The sequence below is a fragment of the Vidua chalybeata genome, chromosome 2 (genome assembly GCF_026979565.1).
Source record: "Vidua chalybeata isolate OUT-0048 chromosome 2, bVidCha1 merged haplotype, whole genome shotgun sequence".
NCBI classification, from domain to species: Eukaryota; Metazoa; Chordata; class Aves; order Passeriformes; family Viduidae; genus Vidua; species Vidua chalybeata.
In genome coordinates, this window is record NC_071531.1 from 79,794,545 (window position 1) to 79,819,193 (window position 24,649).

At 37.0% G+C, this 24,649-nt stretch overlaps 1 protein-coding gene across 1 annotated transcript in view; it reads left to right on the plus strand.

Moving 5' to 3' along the window:
- TMEM135 (transmembrane protein 135) overlaps positions 1-24,649 on the plus strand; it is a 158,043-nt gene that overhangs the window by 17,923 nt on the left and 115,471 nt on the right. The window contains exon 4 of the mRNA XM_053935429.1: positions 17,039-17,072. Coding sequence (XP_053791404.1) covers positions 17,039-17,072 — 34 coding nt within the window. The remainder of the gene's footprint in view (positions 1-17,038; positions 17,073-24,649) is intronic.

Genomic DNA, 24,649 nt, shown 5'->3' on the forward strand with positions numbered 1-24,649 from the left:
AAAAATATGAAGTTGTTTGATATGTTCTCAGCTGGCAAGTATGTATAATGTGCAAAATGCTGCTGCTGACAGTGAAATATGACTTTCTGATGTCACATCTGTTTGCCTGTTAGCTTCTGTTACAGGCAAAATCAAATTTTAATAGACTTACACTCCCTTAGGAAACTGATGTTTCACACGGGCATTTTCAGTTATCTGCTGAGAAGCTTAGAACAAATTGTAGTGAAAAATCAGGGAAGTGGGAAAAAGTCCTGATTTAAGTTCATAAACCTATCTAGCCCTTCAAATTGCTACTAGCAGCTGGCAGTAACATTGAACTTAATCACTTAATCTCTTCCCAAGTGGATACCCTATTTTAAGTACCTCACTGGCATTTGCTTGTACAGTGTTCTTGTCAGTCCTAAACTTGGGAACAGGAGGCTTATAAATCAGATTTTCTTCCAAGTGTTGCCGTTCATGTGTGCCAGCCTTGTAGTAATTAATATGGAAGAATGGGAAAAAGAGATTGTTAGCTTGGCTAGGCACACTATAATCTGAGGAGGAACATGTTTTCTAATGTGTTACAGAATTTGTTTGATTTTAGATTTTATCTGTGTTATATGTAATTACAGATTTGCAGGACACTGGCAATGAGGAGGGGAGATGACATTGCATAGAAACTTCAAACAGACTCAGGAAATGCTCTATATTGTGCTCCTGCAGGTCTATAAAGATATAAATGGCACATTAATATGTCCATGTGTGTTCTATGTGGTGACCATAAAATATAATTATCTTGTCTATGAAAACTAGTTTATCAGGATCTGTGGAAAGGGCCAAGGAATAAAAACACTTCTTATCTTTTTTTGCATACGTATCCATAAATGTTCTGTGAGAATATTGGAAGAGAACAGGTCACATTATTATGATTCAGTAATGTTTTGATAAAAATTATTTCTTAAAGAGTTGGATTTGGATACATAAACATGGAGATTATGAATCTGCACATTGCATACATATTCTATGCCTTTTGTCCCTTACTCCTGTAGGGAGGAACTCAGAATTTTTCGCTTTTACTGGTGCTCTCAAGCTTTGTGGATTGCCTTGTGGATTTGTTACGGTTAGGAGGAAGCATTTTTACTGGCTCTAATTTGTTTTAATTGTCAATATTTTAGTAATTCTTTATGTTTATATTGTCATAATAGCTATGGCTATATAAAAATAAGCAAGCTTCTAATAGGTGCAGTTGCATGATTATACTTAAAATAATACAATGTTTTTGCGATTTCACCTGTTATACATCTATTAAAGAAAAGCGTGCCATTCTTTTGTCACAGAATTCAGTTTTGTACTATTAGACACTAAAGGCTAAGTTAATGTCTCCTCAAAAATAGAGATGAATCAGTTCTTTTAATTTTATTGAGCTTCCTTAGGAAATCATTGCATTCATTTTATTAACCTTTGTATGGAGTTGTTTAACCATACAATCCTTGTTAGCTGCTACAGCTGTTGCTTCCAACTGGTGATAAGAAGCAATTTTATTTATAATTTTTAAAAAAACGTATTTTGCTTATGTCTTTTGGCTTCTGTTTTTAATTTCAAGTTAGTCTCCTGTCATTTCTTTCAACATCTATTAAATGTTTTCGCCAAGAATTGAACATATAGTAAGGAGGAGATATGCAGCTTGCAGCCAAAGACATGGCACTGCCTCCTTCTAGAAGTACTGAAACTGTTAGAAAGCAAGGAAGTAACCGAATATACTTGTTAAAATTGTTGTGACTCGACTGTTGAAATGTGATTTGAGACTTGGCTGAAGCCAGCCTGTTACTGGAAATCTGATTAGATCAGTTGTACCTTGCTGACTTCTAAGACAAAGAAGTACCATAGCTTGGTGGAGAGCCTGTATTTAAGTCCTCTGTGATTACTTTCTAGGAGAAAATGATGTACTCTTAAGTGTTTTGTACATGTGCTGATATTTCAAAACCATTTTAAGTTGTGTTTTGCTAGTAGCTGAATGGCAAACTTTATTTTATTGGACTCTTGCTCAAGAAATAATGTATTAGTGAATTTCAGTAACTATAAAGCTTTAAGAGGGGACACAGTTCCAGTTTTAATTAAATTGTCTTGTTGCCTGGCTGTTTTGGATTTTCCCCCCTGCCTTTTGTAATTAATTAAGCTAGAGAAAGTTTAACTACAGCCACCTAAGATTTCTGTGGCATTTGTGAAGGGACACTTCTGGGGTTGCCCCTGCTCCCCCCTTAGGCTGCATTAATGTTTACATACTGGCTGTTAACATTATAGCGGCGCCTGTCTCGTCGCTACAGTTACGACTCTGTCACTGATGGTATTATAAAACTTGAGATTTAGGGCTTTTATAATTTGGTTGTAAAATCTTGCTCTGGGCAAATATTTGTAATATGTTTTTAGTTGAAAACTTTGGGTGTTTTTCATAAAAAAATCAGTATGCTGGACTCTTAGAAAAATATTTAAAGCACATGCATTTAAAAAGTAAAGCAATGCAACAGTGCATGTTGTAGAGGACATCTATATGTACACACATATATTTAGTGTTCTTGGAAACAAAAGTATTACTGTGCATTGCTTAGAAAAGTGACAGAAACATTTGTGTAAGAACAATGTGGAATTTTTACACTATGTTTGTTCTGATGAAACATTCAGTGCTGTTAGGATTATTTGCTTGCCATAAATGTTATTAGTCTAAACACATTATAAAGGAGGTATATGGCAGCACAATAATGGTAAAAAGTATACAATTTAGAGAAAGAAATGAATTTTGTAACTTTATAACATTCAAATACAAATTTGTTGATATATATTTCTTTATAGTAGTATAGTATATTTAGACTTGAGGTGACAATTTCCTTTCTCAAAAATGTTTTGTGGTTATTCAGTTTGACATATTTTAGGGAAACAGATAAATCATCATTTTGATGGGGTGAGTAATCAAAACAAGTGAACAAACTCCTTTAACACAGCAAATGTTTTTGCAAGCTTTAGTTGTACTTGATACAGGTAAGAAATTGAGAAAGCAAGCTATGTTGAGGGGTGTTTTTTTACATATTCTTTGCATTGTAGTGAAAAAACTCTGGAGTTTGGATCACTGGCATGAGTATTTTGTGGTGTATTCTGGTAAGAAGAGCTAGCAGGGAAACAATTTTTTTTTGAATTCTAGAATGATTATTGCTGTGGAATATGGAGCCAGGCTGTAGAAGTTACTGGAAAAACTTTCTGTATCTAAACCAAAATATGTTAAATTCCATTGTACTTCAGCAACTGCCTTGATGAGAGTCAGTGTTTGAGTATTTATGTTTTTATAGTAACAGTGCATAAACATTTGAACATGTTTTGCTGCATGCTTGGAGGGCTACTACTGTTTTGTAGTTATAGAACCATCTCATAAAATGTTTTGGATTGGAAGGGACCTAAAAGCTTGTCTAGTTCCAACACCTCTGCCATGGACAGGGACACTTCCACAAAAACAGATTGCTTTAACAGTTATCAGAAGAAGGGAAAAATGATCATTCAAGGCTGGGAGTGCAGAAGTCAGTCTGAAAGATACTGTGTTGGTGGCAACATTGTGAATGGCAGGTAGCTCAGGATAGGCAGGTCTTGGGGTATTTTTCATGAAAAACCTGTGATAGGCCAGTATTTTAAACTAGAAGAACTGATACTCTCTCTAAGCTATATCTCTGGCAGTCATAACTTTGTTGATATATTCAGAGAGTTTTCTGTTTGTCTTACTATTATTGAATCCTGTGTTAATTCTAGAAGCAGTTTCTGGAGAGTTTTGTGTTTTTTTTTTTTTTTTTTTACTGTTATGTTAATTCAATATTAATGAAGTCAGTTTCTAAGAATTGTCCTTTCTAAGTGCAGGGGCAGGCAATTGCAGAGTGTTGTAAGTCCAGCAAGTGGGCCAGAAGACCAGTTTGGCTGAACAGTGAACTCCTTGTGGAGCTCAAGAGGAAAAGGAGACTGTGTGTGATCTCTGGAAGCAAGGTCAGGCATCATAGAAAGAGTACAGAGCTGTGGTTCGCATATGCAGGGAGAAAATTTGAAAGGCCAAAAACTCAATTAGAGTTGAAACTGGTTAGTGCTGTATCTGACAACAGGGAAGGGCTTTTTAAAATACATTAATAGCAAGGAAAAGTCTAAAGAACACACATTGATACTTGTTGGAGGTGGTCGCCTGACTAATACAGATGTAGAAAGAGCAGATACTGTTTTTGCTTCCGTCTTGAATGACATTAATAGACCTTGGACTTCTCAGTTCTTTGATTTGGAGGACCACGTATGCCAGTACAATCCATTTGCAAACACTGAAATTGTAAGGAACCAGTTGTATCAGCTGGGTGTTCGCAAGTCCATGGGCCCTGATGGGATTCACACCGGAGTTCTGAAGGAGCTATTGGATGTTGCAACAGGACCCCTCTCAAAGTTACTTTGTGTACAGGGAGGGTCTGAGGGAAGACCCAATAAGCTATAGAGCTGTTGGTCTAACCTGTTTCTGGAAACATTCTGAAGATTATTCTGGGTAATATTGAAAGGAATTTAATGGAACATCATGATCACCAGGCACAGTTAACATGAGTTCACAAAGTACAATTCCTGTTTAACTTATTTGATGTCCTTCTGTAACTAGGTCATCTAATGGATGAGGGAAAGGCTGTCATTTAAATTGTAGCCATATTGTGAGGCTGTCCTGTGTGAAGGAGAAGGATGTCCTCTGTGGGTCATAGAAAGATGCAGTGTTGCTGGTGTGGTATAAACTGTCTGCTCCATTTGTAAAGGTAACTGAAGAGTAAAATTTGCATTATTTATATGAACTGCAGAAACCACGTGGTTTACTGTGTGAGAAAGATCTTCTCTCCTGTATGATATTCTTAATTATTCCTATTGTAAATCTGTCCTTCATTTCTGCCATTTACACCTTGTGATTCTGTGTATGCACATAAGATATAGGTATAATCCTTTTACTTCTGGATAAAAGAAGTGGTTGCACTCATCACTTGGACTTCCTAACTGTCTGAAATGTGTGTTTCTATTTGATACTGGTCATTTGTTTCCCACCAGTTGCATGATTCACCATTCTGTGTCTCATTCCAATCTAGATAACTGTCTCAAACTAGATGTCATCCACTTGAGATAGCAAAAGTTTGGCAAGGCAAATTCTGTACTTGTGAATAGAGCAAGAAGGTTTATTGGGAATCAGTGACTACAGTTCCAGACATGTGTAGTCAGTCAGTCCAGGTTATAAACAATCCAGGATTCTGAGAAACTTCACTGTTTCTGCATAAGTATTCAGCAACCAAGTTTAACATTCAGGCTGCACCATTTGAATGCTGTAAAAATTTGGTTCAGCTTTCTTGTGTGGTAACTGAAGTCTTGCACACGAGGAAGAGCAGCAGAGCAGTTACAGCTTTATAGTTGACAATTCATTTTGAAGGATAACACAGGCATACAGGGAAGAATACTGGAAGACTCCATGTGAAATATATACCTGTGATTCTGGAGACACTGCAGAATGCATTACAACATCTGGATGAGTCTGTAGAGACTGGGTTTCTTTTCTCTCTGTGTTGTTAGAATCAGGGCTGAGATGGATCATGCAGGACTATTTGGTTGCAATTGCTCAGTGGCCTCCAGATCTCTTGAGTTTCAGAAGGATTTACCAGCATAAGCTCAGCACACCAGCTGCATAGCTTCTTCATGAATGTAAAGACATCTCGGGCAGCACCTATTAAACTCTGGCCTACTCTATCATTGCACGTGGGGCCAGGCTGGGTGAAAAAAGGGCAGTGCTAAGGTCAAGCAGCAAGCTCTGATAGATCCCAGGTGACTATGCAGATACCTTTCTCTCTATCTACATGGCTCCATGAGTAACTGAGACTTGATTATAGTTAAAGTCTGATTTTAAAAAATTATTTCAAGAACCACTTTTGGCAAATCTGTTTCTGAAATGTTAACTTCGTAGGCTGAAAACTTAAGTAAAAATTTAGTCACCTGCATAGTAGTATATTTTTGTATTCTTTGTTTTTCATCATTAACCATAAAAAACCCACCAAAATTACAGTCCTGTTGAAATGCTAACAGATGAAATGTTAAAATTCAGACTGCTGCTGAACATTGGACTATTCTGTTAGTCTGACTTGAATTCAAATGGCACAAACAGTGGATTAATTACTCTGTCCTATTGGCTCAGCACTAGCATCCAGGACACACTCATTTGGACTTCCTTGGCTTAAGCAAACACTTAATACATCTTCTGTGTCTGAATGCTTGTGTGTAACATGTAGCTCCCAGAGGGGGAATAATAAATACTCTGCTAGTATAGAATAAACTTCAGATGCTGCATAGGTGAGCTGGCTTGAGTGCTGACATTTACCTGGCGAGATAATATCCATGCCTAGCATGCCTCTAGTGTGGTGGCTGGAAGTCTTGGAGGGAACTTTTCGGTGCTGTGTTCCTCAGGTCTGCTTGTAGGATATTGTTTTCAGATACTATAGATGAGAGCAGTTTAAGCATTTGTTTCCATGCAAGCCATACCTATAAACCCTCTGTAAAAGAACTGACTTTTCTGGAGCCTCGTTGTTCCCAAGGAACTAAGGTTGTTGTTACCTACTGCAGCAGGAAAAGTGTGAAGTCAGAGACTTAGAATGGTAATGATTTGCTATATTTAATCACGCAAAGCTTTTCTGTGGTAAAGATTACAGCAGTATTCTTAGGTCAAACATCTTACTTCCCTTTCCTGCCCTCTCCCCTCCACATCCTGGGACAGAAAATGGCATGTTTTTATTTCCTTTGGTAAGGAAATAAAACACTGTGTTGTAGTGTTTCTTGTAATCTAATGACCTCCATTCCAGATTGAATCTTTTTTGATAAAGTAAATGCATGCCATTAAAACCTCCTCCTAAAGACAGTCTGTCTAAGAAGCAGGAACAAACAGTGTCCATGGTATTAAAGGCAAGCCTGGTATTAAATAGGTCTCATGAATTTGGGCCAGTACCTGTTATCCCAATCCAGACTGCTCCAGCTTTGGTGAAAGACTGAAACAATATGGACTTTCTGGTAGTACAGCATAATTTGTTCTACATGAAGGAATTTATATGGGCTCCATCTTGCTACTTTAGTGATATGTTTTTCCTTTTAAGCTCTTTGGTGTCAGTTATTCATTCCTTCTGAGCAACGAACTGAGGAACTAGCAAAAATGTTCCACTATCAGCTGTTGGCAGTTTGGATGTATGAGCTTAATGCCAGAAAATAGTAGGTTCAAACTGGACTTGGCAATAGCTTATTTCTGTCTTTGGTAGGTGAAACATCTTATTAACATCTGTCTGTAGTATCTGGCACAGTTCATCATCTAGTACTGATGTCCTGCCAGAAACTGGCTTCTCAGTTAATAGGGATGTGTTGAAATGACACTCAGTCAAACGTCTAGTCTGGTTTGCTTGCCTTTCTAGAGAAGGTTCACACTGATTTCTGATGTTGCTGTTCCTTGGCACCCCTTGTGGGACCCCCATTAAGGATTTAGGCACATTCTTAATAGCATTCATCTGTCTTCTGAGTAGTTAAATTAATAGTTCCTAACTGGATTTAAAGCCTGTTCTAAAATTACTTAAAAGGCTGTCATTAGAGGGTCTAAAGAGAGGGGAAAAAAACAAATGTCACTGTATGTTGACAAGTCTAACTCTATACACTACTTCCCTTGAAGTGCTAGTCTGCTGTTGCTGAATACAAGGGCATTTAGAAGTTAGTCACACCATGTGGAAAGCTTCAGTAGTTACTTGTTGGAGTTAGATTGATTTGTCAAATCAATTAGCTTTCTTTTTTTTACAAATTGCTTCAGGTGCTTTGTAAACAATATAATCCTATCACGAATGTAACGTTAAAGCATTATGACTCTAAAGAGAAAATTAGTTCTAAACGTGCAAATAGTACAATAGCTATTAGTGAAACAGACTTGAAAAACAGTATCAGGCTGCTTAAGTCTTTTGGAACTGATGTTATGAGTTGCTTTTCTCAAAAAACTTACATCGTGGAATGGACTGTCTCAAACTGGGCACAGAATATAAATTAGAAAGGGAATGCCAGCCATTCCAAGGGGCTTCTAGGGAAGCCTCTGGAGCTGCTTCTTGCTGGGCTGCTGTGAGCTGACTTTGGGATATGTAAGTAGGGTGTGGTTGAAGGGCTCTTAACTTGAGAAGGGCTAGAGGGTAGAGGTTGAGAAGAATAGGTCAAATACTGGATAAATTTCAGCTGGTATTGGGACAGCTCCAAGCTGTCAACTTAAGGAGTGACCTTATATGACAAATTTTTTCTCCTTCCTGCCTTCTCATTCTCAAAATACACTAAGTATAAGTCCAAGGCCAGTGAATACTGGATATATTTTCAACTCTGAATTTTTTCCATGCCCTGTTCTGCTCTTCCTGATTTTTATTAACTGTTCTGTCCATAGTGTCCTATTTTGCTTTGCAGTGGTAGTGATTGCCAACAGAAAACATTAAACAATGACCTGCTGCTTCTGAGAGTCTCCAAAGCAGTTTTGTTCAGAAGTATTTACTTTTGTGCCCTATGCTCATACCTTCCAGACAGAGCGGCCAAGCAGCCCATGCCCAGAAAGAACTGAGTGTTTTCTTTGTGATTGACTGAGCTGATTAAAAACAGTTTGGTGTTACTATCAACAGTCCAAAGAAATCATTATTTGAGGCCTTACTTAACACTAGATAGACCTTCTGTACCAAGAATGTGAATAATTTAAAAAATCCCAAAATCCTTCATTTCTTTTCTTGAGGTTTGATTAATTTGTTTTTCTTCTTTTATCTCCCAGTCAGTCATTCTATAATGCTAATAAGGTTTTTGGAATCTTTTTATCTCTTCATGGAATCTTGTGAGGTTAAATCACACTTTAATTAAGAAGTTTTTTGTCCTCTAGGTCAGCATTTGTTTTTGCTGTGTAGATACCATAGAGCAACTCAAATGGAAGGAAGAGGGAGGGAATGGTGAAAGAAAATCTGTATAAAATAGAGCATAAAGGAATTTTTAAAAATTGAACTATAGATGTTATCTTGTGTTGCATTTTCTGGAAACTCTGTAAGAATTATTGGTACTAATTTAACTGGCATGTATTACTGTAGATATATTTTATTTTTGGCTTCTCTCCCTTTCTAGTTTTCTCATACCCTTTCTTTGGCATGCAATCAAATCATAGAACATGTTGACTTTATTTTATTTCCTTTTAAGAACAACAAATTCTGAGTATTTGCATAAAACTGTTTTGCTTAACATGTAATATGCTCCAAGCAAGAATTACACTTTTGATTTGCAAAGATTTGCACTTTTGAGCAATCTCAATTTCTCCAGCTTGCAAAGTGTTCATTTCCTACTTTAAACAACCCAAAATATTGAAGGAAATTTCTTTAAGAAAACAGTGGATCATGAGTCCTTAAACTGTAAATTTTTGAGATGAATTTGTGAACATTATTTTTGTGCAAAAGACTTGCCTACTGGTCTTTACTAAGCTAAAAAATCACCATGTTCTAGTTTGAAAACTCACTGCTTAGGTCTGTTTTCATAATTCTCAGCATTATTTTGAAAGCTTGTCTGTTCCTGCTGATTTTATGTGAACTTTTGCACCAGGACTTTGCTGCTGACCTCCAGCTGTCAGTAGGAAATTGGTGGGTGTGAGAGATTAACGATACCCTAAACATAATCTGTAGTGCTTGTGTTATTACAGGGATGCAATCACAACTCCATATCTATGCTGGGTTTGCTTGTGGTGTCAAGCTGCTGTAAAGCAGAGAAAACCCTACCTCTTACCTCTTCATTTTAACTTCTTTCATTTCAGGGAAACCTGTGATTTGTGTATTTGACTTAATTCGGCAGGTTTTAAAGTGGTGTTTTACAGTGCAGGGGGGAGGGATTGAAGCTGATGGGAGGAATTCTTCCTGTTTTTGCAGACCATGAGTCCTGTCCAGGGAGTCATTACAAACTAATATGTTTGCTTCTTAGTTTATGTTCAGAAATTAAAGCCAGAGTCAACTTTGTGAATCTTTCTTTTTCTTTCTTTTTTCTTTATTTGCCTTTGAATCCAGAGATTCTTAAAAAAGTTGTTTTATTTGTGATTTCTTAGACTTGTAAAGAATAACAAAAAAAATAGTTAAAATACAATGACAAGTGTTGGAATATGCAGCAGATTCAGTGAACAGTGACTTTCACATAAAATTCAGACTTGATTTTGTAGGAAACCAATATAATGAATTTATGGAAAAAATGGTTAAAAAAGTCATGTAGAGTTCAGATTTTGTTGTACAGGTCACAAGGAAAGGTGAGTTTGACTTCAGTCCCTGCTTCTTCTTGGGTCAAGTCTTATTGGTTTGTCAACACAAAGAGCTTTTGGAAAAGCAGATATCAGGAATTTGAAGTTTTGGACTGGGGATGAAGTTAGAAAGCTTTATAGCAAAGCTAAAACTGCTCTTGTTTTAGCAGTGAGTTGGATATTTTTATTTTGTGGGTGTTTGCCCCACCAACTGTTTAAATTTGTTGCATATGTGGAGAAACATAGCCCATCAATTAGATGTTTAATCAGAGAACCTATTCTCCTAATTGCATGCATGAAGATTTTTAACATGGTGCTATATCCATCTTTAGGCTTCTTCTATCCCCCTGTGTTGCTGGCTGCTGCTGCTGTGTGTTGGGTTATGGGAGCTGTTGCAGGGACAGGGCCTGGATGTACCTTCCCTGGTGTGTCCCTTGCCCTGGGGGTGAATTTAGGGGCTCCTTCTTATGGCTCACACCTAGGGCTGTTCTCACTGAAGGAGGTGCCTGTTCAGTCAATTTATGTTAATTCTGTACAGAGTGGTATTCATCTTGTTGTAGTTATTTCCTGTTATTTCTGACTTGCTAGCTTATTTCCCCTTTAGTTTTGAGCAAGACAAAAAAAAAAGTGATCATAAAAACCACAATACTTGTAAAAAAGAGCAGTTACAGTAGTTCAAATAAGTTTAATTAATTGCAGTGAATGTTTAGATTTCAGGATGTCTGCTCGGAAAGGTTTGTGGTTAAACTGAAACAAGGCAATAGAGAAAACAATTCTTTAAACTTCCTATCACCAAAACCAGTTTTTCATGAGGAAATTCTAGGAACTGGAGTGCTGCTATTAGACACAAAAGATGAGCAAGGCAAGGCAAAATGCATGAAAGAAAGAAATAATCCGAAGGAAGAATAAATATTGAGAAAGATATGGCTTAAAATGACAGGTCTTACCTCTCTTCTGTGGCTTTTTAGAGAAAGAGAAGGTGTTTTTTTTCTGTTGGAAGTTTTCTTTGAGGGCTTCTGTGGTTGCAATAATTAATTTATGGTAAAATTTCCATGAGTGTAAGTACTTTCTAAGGATTCATCCCACCTTCAGGCAAGGTTGGTTGGGTTGTTTTTTTTTTTTTTTTTTTTTTTTGTGTATGAGGATGGTGCTGTTGTGTTTTGTTTTCTTTCTTTTTAGCTTAGGAACAACTCTGTATTTAAGGGAAACCACAAATATATTGAAGGAAAACCATAAATGAGAGAGAACTGGCAATGAATTTTGTAGGAAAAACCAATCTTGGTTGTATTTAAAGATTGGTATTTTGTATGATTTACTATTATATGAAGAAAAAGCTTACTCTGCTTGTGAAAATAGAGTTATTTTTTGAATTTTATAGCCCATCAAGCTGAGCAAGAAAACATTCTTCAGCAAAGTGTTCCACAAACAATATGTTGGCATGCAGATTTGGACAGTTGCTGCTTCTATTGGCACAAATAGAATTTTTACTCACGTGTAAGGGAAATTAGACTTTGACCTCAATCAAATAAGTTTTCCAGAGTTTATAGCATTTACAAGAAGATATAAATACCTTGCTCACAGGCAAATGCAAAATCTGAGAGCAGCACCCAATGATTTCTTTGACTTTAAAATATTTTTGGTTAAACAAAGGATAGGAGAACTTTAATCTGGTTTATATTTCCTGTATTTCATTTGAAGTCCTGAAGATGAACTTTGAAAAACTGGGACAATTTTAGCAAAGAGCTATAAGTATGACTAAAAACTTAGGGATCATTGTGGAAAACTGAAGGAGTTCAGAACTTGTTTAAGAAGTGGTATTGAGGGAGACTTGTTTGGAGGGGGTAGTGTTATAGGGCAGGTAAAGATGTAACTGTTTTCAGAGACCAGACTAATTCTTGTCTTAGGGTGCAAACTGTAAAGATAAGTACCCATAAAATAACGTATCAGTGGTTGTGGTTTGGATTGGGAATCAAATTTGATCTCTTGAAGTAAATAGCTAATCATTAAAGAAGAGTTTGTGTTTTGTATTCATTAGTTTATCACTGTAATCTCCTCTGGTTTTATAATCTGTGAAAAAAAATATTGATGGTATTTTGAAGTTGCTTTCCACTTTTTCTGTAGAATAATAGAATTGTTCAGGTAAGTCTTGGGAATTCAGCTAGTGCAGCTTCCTGCTTGGAGCAGGGCTGGCACTGAATTCAATCCAGCTTACTTGGGGATTTGTCTGGTCAGCCCTGCAAACCTCCGAGTCCCTGTTCCAGTGCTCTCGTGTCTTGCTGGAGAAAATGCTGTTTCCTTGGGTCAGGTCAGAGTCTGCCCAGCCATACTGCTGGTCCTCCATGCCAGATGATCAATGCCTGCTTGTATCGGGGACCACCACCAGGCATGGGGCTCTGTGGTGTAGTGAGTGCCAAGTAAATGGGATTAATCATTTCCCTTGACCTCCTACCTAAACTTCTGGTAATCCAGTACACGGCTAGGTTTCCTTGTTATTTTTATCCTGTAGCTTTTTGGGGTTTTCAGCAGTTATTTTAGACTCTTTCCTCTGGGCAGTGCAATAACAAAAATATGTGGTTCTCTGTTGAGGTTTATAGGCCATAGTTCAAGCGCTGCTGCTGTTACAATTTGGTATGAATGTTCCTGAGTTGTCCAAAAAGCAAATTTTATCAAGTTAAACTTTCCTTTGAGGAAGGTATAAATGGACAAGGGAATTATCTTATAGAAGCCTGTAGTCTTTTGTAATTTAACCATTAAATGTGGAATCTTCAAGATTAGAATTATTGAACTGTAGATAATGTGACCTGTGTTGGATAACTAAACACTGAGACCTTGCCTACTCAGTTCTCTATTAAGCATTTTGGAAAATTCATTTAAAAGTGTGAATCGGGAAGAAAAAGGAGGAGAAACAAAGTGAAAAGTATACTAAACACTACTTCTCTTTGAGACTTGAATTTAAAAGCAATTAAAACACGATTACTTTCATGCAAGCCTCCTTTTTCAGGTGAAGGAGACCTGTCTTGTTAATGTTTTTTCAGCAAACTATTTTTTTGGTTCTTTAATTTAATACAAGAAACCGATAGGATGGACCTTGGTCTACTGCTCATTAATTTAAGGTTACCCCTAGCTCACGTTTTTCCTTCCTGAGTTAAAGATCACAGATATCATTAGAAACAGAGCTGGGTATGGGAGAGACTGTCAATTGAAGAGGTGACTGGGAGTCAGTGGGAAGCCACAATGAAGATATTTATGAAAGCAGGCTTTGGAGAAAAAAGTCTAAGACAGAAACCATAGAGGAAGAGCAGGCAGTAGGGATTTGTGTGTGTCTGGTCTGCCTTTCCCGTAGTGACCTTGCCAGATTGTCACTGCTGTAGCCACCTGCTGGTGTTGGTGTTGCCAAGATTAGCATTCAGCACTGGTTCGTGAACTTTAGCAGTGAAATGTAAGCTGTTCATTAGTATCTTTAAACCTCCCCAAAGCATATGGTTAGACATGACCTACTAATTATTTTTATTGTTTAATAATTTCCTGCTCTCCTAATACCATTTCCCAATTATATTGTCCCCTTATTTACCAGCTGCAGTTTTAATACAGTCCTTGGGCTGTACCAGTGACCCTTTTACTTGGCCTACCTCCATCTTTCTGTCCTGTTTTCTGTCAGCTGTCATTGCTACAAAATAGTGCAATATTTTCTGAACTTCCAACTGCTTTTTAACAGCAGAGTTCAGGTTTGGGTTAGGCTTGTTGGATCACATTTGCACAGGGCCAGGAAGAATGCCCTTTCCCCCTCCCCTTTTTTTCCCCTTTTCCATGGAAACATGTGGCTATTTATTTTCAAAAGTCACAGAATTAATTTGGAGAAAGAAAACACTTTCTGCTTGTAGTTAGCCTGGGCCTCACAGACGGGCTTGTTGCAGGCAATTGGAGATGATGTCATCTAACAGCTTGCTGTGTTTTCAGTTCCGGAAGTTACTTCCTTGCACAAATTTATTGTCTGCGCATTTTGTCTCCTCCCAGCCACCTACTTCTCACATTGGCCTTGCTGCAGCTGCACTGCAACTTTTGAATTCTTTCCTTCCTCTTCTCTAGCCCCTTTTCCTTTCTTTGTCTTTGTGGTTGGTGAGTTGCATTTTACCCCTAAAGGGACTACAATAGAAACTAAAACTCACTTAGTTCTTAGTTTATTAGTGTTTTTAAAAAGACTAAATAAATTTCAGTGGGAGGCTAAAAAGCCCTGCCTGCATGACAGAGAGACTGCACGGGAGAATCCACTAACTAAGTTATGTGCACATAACAATGATCATCCTGCTTCGTGCCCACTGTAGAATCTACAACTGTGAGTACACGGAGTGTACTCTGAAACTGCATCTGTTGCTCAGTTGCTGATTGAGTCTTCTCACAGGTGTGTTACTGCAGGATGTTTTTGATGTTCTGACATTTTCCAGAATACTCAAAGTGGCTTGGGTTACCAGGTTAGCTCTTATGGGTAGGTTTATTTCAGTGTTTCCAAATGGTTGAGTGTTTGGATGTTTATCATAAATTTTTAATGCTATTACAGAGGTAAAAAGAAAATACAAGAAACATGAAATATCCAGTATTTTTTCTTGAGAACAAACTAAAATAACATTTACAGTACACAGAACTGTGTATTATCTGGCAGTTTGCTACTCAGGTGGGTTGGGGCACCAGTATTGTTTTATCACTTGAGCTAGTCAACTGAAAGACTAGGTGAATGTTTGCACACCAGCCTGAGAGTTGAATTTATGTATTGCAGCAGGTGAATTTTTACCCCTTCCTATTCAGAAATGTCATACAGTATTTTGATACTTTATTGCAAGTTGTAGAGGCTATTTTGCTTAAATACTCATGGACCCTATTCCCTACCTTTTGTCTTCTTTTTTTTTCTTGTATACCTCATCCTCACTAAATCTTTAGATTCAGGCATTTTTCCTTAGGCTTCCATCCTAGAATCTTGTTTCTAGTATCTGACAGGGGGTGGTACTGGGTAGAGAAGGTATACAGAGGGCGGATTTGTAATTCTGCTTTAAAAAAAAAAAAAAGAATAACCATGAAACAAACTGATTTTGCTGGTTAACGTTTTGAACTTAAGCCAAATTTGAATCTTCTCTGTGAGTAGAGAGCAACTTGTGGAAGTCAGTATGCTGTGTTATTGCTTTCCACAATTTCAGTGTGGTGTGGAAGCAGTAAAACTTTTAAGTGGAATGTATCCCTGTTGCTTAGATGGCTGCTGTGAAAAACCTTGATCTGGATGTGTAATTTGACTGACTTACAGACATGTAAACACGGAGCTTTGAAAATACTGAATAAACCTTTTGGATGAATCAAGCTTGGGAACTGTGCGATACAGATTTATTTCCTGCTATCTGTGCTTTTGTTTTGTTCACTTCTTCAACTGAACTGATAGCAAGATACGTTCTGTTAACACACAGCTCTCTTAAGCACTCTATGAATGCTTGGAAATTTAAAATGTCATGACAAAATGGAACATACAAGCCTGTGTCAAACCTTCAGTTATATATTACTTTCTGTAGTAGCAATATTAAAAAATTCCAAAGTGACATGAACACAAATATGGATTCAGGTTATAAACTAACTTCCATATTGAGAAATTAATTTAAGTTAGTCAACTATTTAATTTAATAGTTGAATGTGTGGTGCCTTCACAAAAATTTTCAGGTTTTTTTGTGTAAGACCAGTAGGGCCTATGAGAAAAATCTCAAATACTACAATGTTGATGTTAAGCTCAAGAAGATAAGAACACCAGTCCAGTAGGAAATAGTGAAACTGAGTGTTCCAACCTTTGGCCACAGTTTCTAATGAAATCTTTGCAGAAGAGGAGGAATAATTGAGGGCAGAGCAAACCTGCGGTGGTAATGTCTTCCACTCTCTCAAGGGTGATGGTGGCTTGTGACTGATGTGTAGAAAATAATTTTAATTTCGTCTGGACCCTACAGTGCAGTCAGTTGTTGGAGTTCCTCTACATATTCAAGTTCAGTTTCCATCTTGTGCTGCAATAGAATCAACAAAAATTTGAGAGCTTGAGCCCAAGTTTATACTTTCCCTAAAGAGCAGTGTGAGCTGTGGGCTGAGACACAGACAGAATAAAATATAGGAGTGGAAAAAAATTAGATAAAGGTTAGAAGAGAAGATAGTGGCTACTGTTCCAGGGGACTGTTGGCATTATGACTTTCCACTGGCTTGAGCCAAGATTTATGCATCAGTCTCAGCAGAAAATATTTTCTGACATTGTAGGCAGAAGGGCTAAGGTACCTGGAGTTTATGGCACCAATTACAAAACAGAAGCTAACACACAAGCATTTTGCTGCAAATTCACAATTTAACTTAGGCTTAGGTCATTGTTTGTGTGCTGATATTACTGGCTCGTGTAAGCTTAAGTTGTGATAAGTGCTGTGTGTAATTCAAGGTGCCTTGCCACTTCTGACAGCTTCAGGACTCATGTGGAGTAGCAAGTTGCTATATATAACTTGGTTCCTGTAATTCCTAACTGCTTTGGATACTGTGCTATCAAGATGCTATTTTTAGGTTTGCATTTACTTTTCTATAAGGTGGTAATGATTTGTCCTCCATCAATAATCTGTTTTTAAAATCCTCTTTTTAAATAAAATATTCTTAATGATTAAAGTGCTTTTCTTCAGTCTGAAAAAAAATATTTGTTTCATCCACTTATTTTATCTTTTCTGTTTATAGGAGAGGTCTTCTCACAATATACATGGCTAATCAAGTAAGTAGTCCTTTATTTCAATAAAGAATAAAAACATGTAAGATCCATGGGAGATGTCTTGTTTAAAGTTGATAGATGCTGAAACTTTGGAATAGACTTTCCAAGAGGAGGGGGCAATAGGTGTGCTTAAATAGCAGCACCTCTGAGTATCAAGGTTCTGAGAAAGCTGTCATTGTGTTCATGGCTCTAAGGATGAAGTACCACACAGGTCACCTGGTGTTGGACAGAGTTGTAAGGGAAAAGTCAAGCTATGCAGTTATATTTTATGGATACCATTCAGCATGGGTATTCTCTTCAGCACAATGGCTTATTTTAGTCACAAATCTTTGGTGAAGCCAGAGCTGCCAGGGTTTGCTCTGTAAACTCGTGACGATGTGATACCTTGTTAGGAAGCCCTGTAATCACAGTAAATGTTTCCCTATTTGTGTTGCTTATCTTTGGCTTAGAACTTTATATGCTTTTATAAGATTCACTTATAAAGTTACTAAGCCTTTAAAACATTTATGTCTGTTAGCTTTAGATTGCAGCATGTCCCATTTTGAAAACTGTCACATTTTAATCATTTGTGATGGCAGATAGATTGTGAAATTAACCTGCACTTCTTGTATTCTGTAAAACTCATGTCAGGACCTGTTAAGATGTTAATGGAACTAAATGTATTCCTTTGTTTTGTTTCATGTTTTGCTACACTGAGTTTTGCAGCCTGAGCAATAATAATTAAATTTTTTTGTGTGATTCTTCATGTGTGCCTTTGCCCAGGAAGGCAGGAGGTAACTGTAATTACTGTTGGTTATTATAAGTGATTATCATGACTGTTGCTGCACTGAATTTTTATAGCCAGATTAGGGCTTTTAAATCAGAAAATTTTAGTCCTGTTGTCCTTTATTTAGTTTTTTTAACAGGTTTAGTTAGTTGGCAGTATGTGACAGTTTGTCCTTGGAGATAAATTTACTCAGTGGAAAGGTGTGTTAAATCTTTATGCATGGTTGCTGCTTTTCATTTCAGTGAGTTAAATGCAGTAGAACGTGAAAGGCAGTGGAGACTAAGGACTCTTGTTCTAAATGTGGCATTTTTATTGTTTTTTTAATCTGGAGCTACTAGAAACTTGTGAATGGAAACATGTGAATAAGTGTCCTGGTTTATTTTAAATAAGTCAGTGATTATAGATTTATGTGAACCTGAACTCCCTAGCTGCATTTCCTTGCTACTTACATGTTAACATGACAGATTAAAAATATGATGTTTAGGCTATATATGTTCTATAGAAAAATAGAATAAAAATGTTTTTTTCAGACTAGCTTGCTGCTAAATTGAAGCTATATAAGAATGTACTTTTGGATTTGGATTTCTTTTTTTTTTTAGACAGGATTTAGAAATAAGCATGGGACTGAAGCATTTGTAGCTTTAATTTTAATGTGCAGAGTCTAAAATCAATTTCTTAGCTTCTCACTGGAAGTCATTTAAGTTTTTGAACTAAATTAGTATGCCTAAGTCCTAACATTGCTTAACATGTGGGTTTGAGACCTAAAGTTTCTGTAATAGCCCAGAACAGAGTAGTGGTAATCAGTGCTGTGGATACATGGAGCCATGGAGCTTTCAAGTTCTATTTTGGATTGCATGTATTAAAGTCACAAAATTTCTAGGATCATAAGAGATGCATTGATAGTGAACATATAAGATGATCCTTCGTGGATAATTTGAGATCAAAAGGAACCCCAAGATTCCAGCAAAAGGTGGAAAGTGATATGTAATCTTTCAGTTATTTTTATCTGGAACAGTAGATGATATTAATGACTGTCCATGAAGACGACCTATAGCTCTTATGTTTCCAAACACTTGAGGCATACTTTGTTGTGAACAGCTCAACAGTTGAGTTACTGCTTTTACATTGAAGACACTGTGTCTTTGGGTTAGGATTTGGCTTTTCTAGTGTTGAAAATAAAACAAACAAAGGCTGCCTTCAAAATGCAGGATAGGAAGAGACTAATCTGAACTAGGACTGATTTAATATAAAGCTTCTTTGAGAAACAAAACTTTAGAAAAATTGCTATGTTGCCATTGAAATGCTACACCAGAGAGGAGGCAGTTATCCTAGCATGTGCTGAACTGCATGCTATGTTTGAAATTCAAACTGTGCATCACTACATCAAAGTCTTTATTCATTCTCTACTAGGACTTCTGGTGTATGGTGGGCTGCATACAGAATTGGAAATGTTAATAAGAGGTTCTTGAGGGTCATGGATTAGATGATATAAAGCTTTAGCACAAGGTAAAGCAGCTGGATGCAAAAGGCAGAGTGATGCTGTTGAGGGCTGTTTCTTGAGAGGGATGGGAGGAAGAAGTCTAGGGGTATGTCCCAGCCGTAGAGAAAACATTACTGAGTGGAAAGTTATAAATTTGAAAAGTAAGATAAGAAACATAGGAAGAAAGGAAGTAGAGAAGCACAATCTACAGGTAAAATCTGAAAATTTATTGTGGCAAGAGACATGGAGCTGGACTGACGTAATGGGAGTTGGTGTGTGGGAGTGTTAGAGGTAAAACAAGTGGAAAAAAAGATGAGAAAAAGTGGAGTTTATTCTAGTTAAAGCAGAGAGGAAGTGATAAAAAAATGATGGGTTTGCCACAAAAGGACGGGATTAATTTAATAACTAATTAATATTAAGAAAATTTTAGGAAGAGACCTGAAAGAGAAACACAGAGAGCTGATATTGTTGGTGTCCTGGAAATGGAAGTGGGGGAAATTGTCAGCAATTGCATCTGGACAGAGTTTACAGAGAAATCTGAGGATCCTGAATCTTATTTATTCCTGTGCTAATGTTGGGTCATTGGTGCATCTGCTGTTTATGAAATACTGTACACAGATCCTCATACACAGAGGAAGAGATATTATTTAAACAAGTGCGGAATGAGTTAATCAGTGGCATTCCAGTGGGTGATGCTCTGCTTCTGTATATGATAAAGTAACACAGCTGAGCAGAGTTTTTTTGCTCTTTTAAAGTAGTCCAAGCAGTTTCACAGTTGAATTGTTTTTCAACTGCATAAAATGGCTAAATCTGGGTTCATTTTGGCTGTATTGTTGTTTATTCCAACTAGTCAAGTGTGAAGGTTGCATGTAAGTTGCGTTCTTAAATCTTGAAGTATTTGGTCTAGGAGTGTGCAAAAATGCTGAAACATAGACTCAAAAATAAATCCCTCAGGATTGAATGGAGAAATGAGTATCCATTGCTCTTCAGTCAACTTTGACTCCAGATATTTGTATGATTTTTTTACAGGGTGGAAGTCATAGTGATTCAAAATATCACAAAATTTTCATGCGGTGTAATATTTAAAAAAACCTCAAAGCTATTATCCTAATTTTAGCTATCTGGCACACACAGAAAGCCAAGTAGATACCAAGCTTGACCAGAGATACGGCACAATACGGGACATGGTTCAAATGTTTGAGGCCAAGAGCCCTCCAATATAACTTTCCATATACACTAAATTTGTTATTGTTTCATGCCTTTTGAGGGTGATAGGTGGATGGATGAAAGAAAGAGGAGTGAGACTTGCTGTGGCAAGAGAAAAAAACAACGACAACTTTTAATTTGTGATTTTGCTGATCCTGTAGTTTTAACTTTTTGCTAAAGGCAAACTGGTAATATTGTAAAGGAAGGTACTTGCATGCAAGAAATGCTCTAACACTGAGCATTCCTAAGTGATTTTTCTTACCAGCTTATCAAATGCTTTCTGTACAAAATTGCTGATGTATCTGAGTTGTTACAGCTGTCTCAAGAAATACCTTGTGCCAATTGCAATTAAATGAGGGAGGATAGTATGAATAATGTAGGTTGAAGGGTGTTTTTGTTTTGTGGAGTTTTTTGCAGTAATGTGCAATCATTTGTCATTAATATAACTTGCAACTCAGAGAAATTATCACCCAGTGCTGCTACATGCTATAAAGCATTGTGTACCAATTCAAAAATATCCTTTAAAATGAAAAAAAAGAACATTGTCACTTCTTTGTTTGTAAATCTGTAAAGTAACAGGTATTTAACACATCTCATTTGTTTCAGCAAGGTGTTATATTTGGCTACACAGTTTATTCATCGTACCACAGGAAAATGTTTTGTTTGAACTTAGTAAACTGACATTTCATAAACAGGACTGTCACCTTTTCTTCTCCACTGGAAACAGTTTCATCTTAGTTAAAACATGGAGGGAATCCAAAATGACGAAGGACAGGTGGATTTTCATTTTCCAAATGCACGTTTTAAATGTTTTGAACCTTTGAGTTGTAGTAAAATGAATTTGACCAGTCCTGCCTTGTCTTTTTAGATAATTAAAGTTTTGTTGTGTGCTTTCATGAAGTCCTTAGTACGAACATTATACAAAGACTGCCAGGATGTTAGAGTTTAGCTATTCTTTTGGCATATTAGCCAAGATAGAAATGAATATTTTTTTAAAAATTTTTCTAACATTTCAGACATAATGTCCATAACTGAAAGTGCATCAAGTAAATTCTTGAGACACTTGTCTTCCAGGATTGCTTTGTCACTGTTTTCTGTGCCCCTCTTCTGGGGTGACAATTGCTTTGATTACAGCAGCAGCTGTCAGGAAATGTGTATTTATTGTCTGACGGTGTCCAGATTCCCCATTCATTCCTTGTATTGTCACCTTTTAAGCTGATAGTGTGCTAGTTAAGGTAAAACCGGTTGCTTAGTTCCTTCTTTCGAACAAAAAAGCCTTAAGTACTAAGCTACTTTTGTTTTGTTAGAATAGTAAATGGTTTTATAAGTTACTGTTGGAATAGCAGAAGTACTTTGATATTTGGTTTAGATTGGATACTAGGAAAAATTTCTTCACGGAAAGGGTTGTCAAGCACTGGAACAGGCTGCCCAGGAATGTGGTGGAGTCACCGGGCCTGGAGGAACTTAAAGGGTGTGTACATGTGGTGCTTGGGAACATGCTTTAGTGGTGGACTTGGCAGTGCTGGGTTAGTGGTCAGAGATGATGATTTTAAGGCTCTTTTGCAGCCTTAAACAATTCTGTGATTCTGTGAAAATTTGAAAGCTCAGAGGGAAAGGTTTTCCTTCTTGGAAACTGTGTTAAACTGAAGGTCAGGATTGTAAAGCCTTGTGGAGTTCAAAGCCCCATTTTGGGACAGTGTTCTGAAGCATGTCCTGATTCTTGTAAGGAAGCATCCAGCACCAAGTCATTGTTGCCTGGGTGAGGGAAGAGCAAAAAGTACAGAATTTAGTCCTGGCTGGAAAGAAGTCTGAAGTACTCACTTGTGGCAGAATGTCTGCTTTTGCATGGACAAACTCTCTCAGGTGATGTCTTGCCATTTGCTGTAGCTGATAGTTTTTGTAGTTCTGTCACAAGTTAAGCCTTTAATTTTAGTGCCAACAAGAAACAAGTCTTGTCTGGTATCAATTTAGACATTAAAATCAACTCAGTAGTGCTTTCCCTGGGGCTATAGTTCTAATATAACACATTTCAAGTTTGAAGCTCAACAGAGAGTCCTGAATCCCTGCTTCTAACAGCGGCATTTTTACAACTGTTTGGGCCCACATTGTAGCATAGCATTTTGTCAAGGTTTGGTTGCTTCTTCTTCTATCAGGTCATGTGATATTCCTCGGGGAGTCCTGCCTCCTGCTGTGGGATGGCTTTTTTCTCCTATTTTGTCATCTTGGTTTAGGAGGAGAGAATCTTCCTTGGCTTCTGCTTCATTACTGCCTGGATCTTCTTGGAAAAATAAGGTAGAAAACAAAGAGCTCTCATCTTTCCCATTTCATGGAAGGTGTACTCAGATGGAGCTCATGCAATGTTTGTTCTTTAAACATGGCTTTAACCTTTGTGCTGCCTCATGGTTTACAGCCAAGTGGGGTCAGCCCCTTGTTCTCAGCGTGACACTTGGGATATGGCTGATATCACAGCATGGACAGTCAGGCATCACAAATGCACTTGGCGACAGTAATCTGGCTTATGAAATTCAGGAGCAAGAACCAAGATCAATGGATTTTACCCTTTAGATTTGAAAGGGCAAATCTCAACAAAGAAACTAATAATGTTAATTTCCACTTGAAGACAGTGTGCTGGGATGAGAAATAGGATTTGTTTTTTTCATGTCTTTTCAGTAGGCAATCCTGAATGCTCTATAAATGGGAGCAAAATATGACCTTCTTGGGCACTTGATGGCACTTACATTACGAAGTTATCTTTCAAAAGCATATCAAAGGAAGGAAATAAATCCTAATGAAACAGGATTTACAGAGTCAAAGATCTGCATAACTAGAATAGGCATCTATTTTAGAATAGAATATTTTTTTTTTCCTTTGACAGGTTAAACTGAGAGTTGAGAACAAACTTTTATTGATTTTAAGCTCTTACTTATTTGGTAGTGGTTCTTATTTGCTGTATTTCTAGTTTTGTATAGGCATGTGTCTGCAGAAACAAAAATAATCCAGGCAAGAAATGATTAAAACTAAGCCTGGCTTTGGATAAGAATCCAGAAAAGAAAGCTTGATTTTTCTTCTGGAAGACTTGAAACTGTTCTTTAACCTTGTTATACTTCTGCTTTTGTCTCATTCTCTCAGCATCCTTGAGATACAGAATAGTTCAAGAAGAACTGCCAGTTGTGTACTGGGGTGGTAAAGTAAATGCAGTATAAATGTAGTAGTAGCAAAAAGGCAAACTTTCAATTGAGATGTCAATGAAGTTAATATAGACTATTTGAAGTATACAGAGTTTTCTGAGAAGTTTGGAGGAATATGGATGCTATTCCACAGAAACGGGTGCTTTTTGTTGCTTGACAGTAATGTTCAGATTTATTTTATAGGCACCTAAACAGAAGAAAAAATTTACCATTTCATGGAATGATTGAGTTTATTGTGGTGAATGTTCAGGGAAGTGTATTGTAAGATCAACATTTCCAAACTCCTTGCTTAGAAATTAAATGCAGATGTTTTCAAATAATCAAAGACTGAGACATGCTTTATTCTAGTCGACAAATACTCAAGACACTTTCCAAAAATTTTATTTTGGAATTCAGAATTAGATGCCATAAATGGGTAAGCTATATACTTTACACATATCATGTTCTGTGGGATATGCAGCTTGGCAACTGAAACAGGCACTATTGAAATAAATTGCTACTTTTAAATATAAACATTACATAGAATTCATATGAAGAGGGAAATAAGCTGAAATCTTACTTTCGTTGAATAGTGCATAATGTAGTCTAATTTGATTAACAGAATGCTTTACATAATTAAATTATGGGTAATCATGGCACTCTGTGAGGATTTTAATAGGTTGGAACTTAAGGTCATTGTCACTGCCCCCACCCTAAATCTAAAAAGGGCAGGTTTTAAAATTAGGAGTCATGTGAACTTAAACGTTGCTGATGTCTTCACTTTTAAGTAATACTGTAATAAAGTTAGATCCTGGCAGCTGGCATTCTTGTGGATTGACATGGCTAATTGGCTTTGGCATCTTAGCCTCAGGAAACCTCATCCATGAATTCAGAGCAGGACTTTTGGCAAGAGTCAGAGAAAACATTTAATACTTTGTCTCTTGCTTTCTTTGCAAAGCTG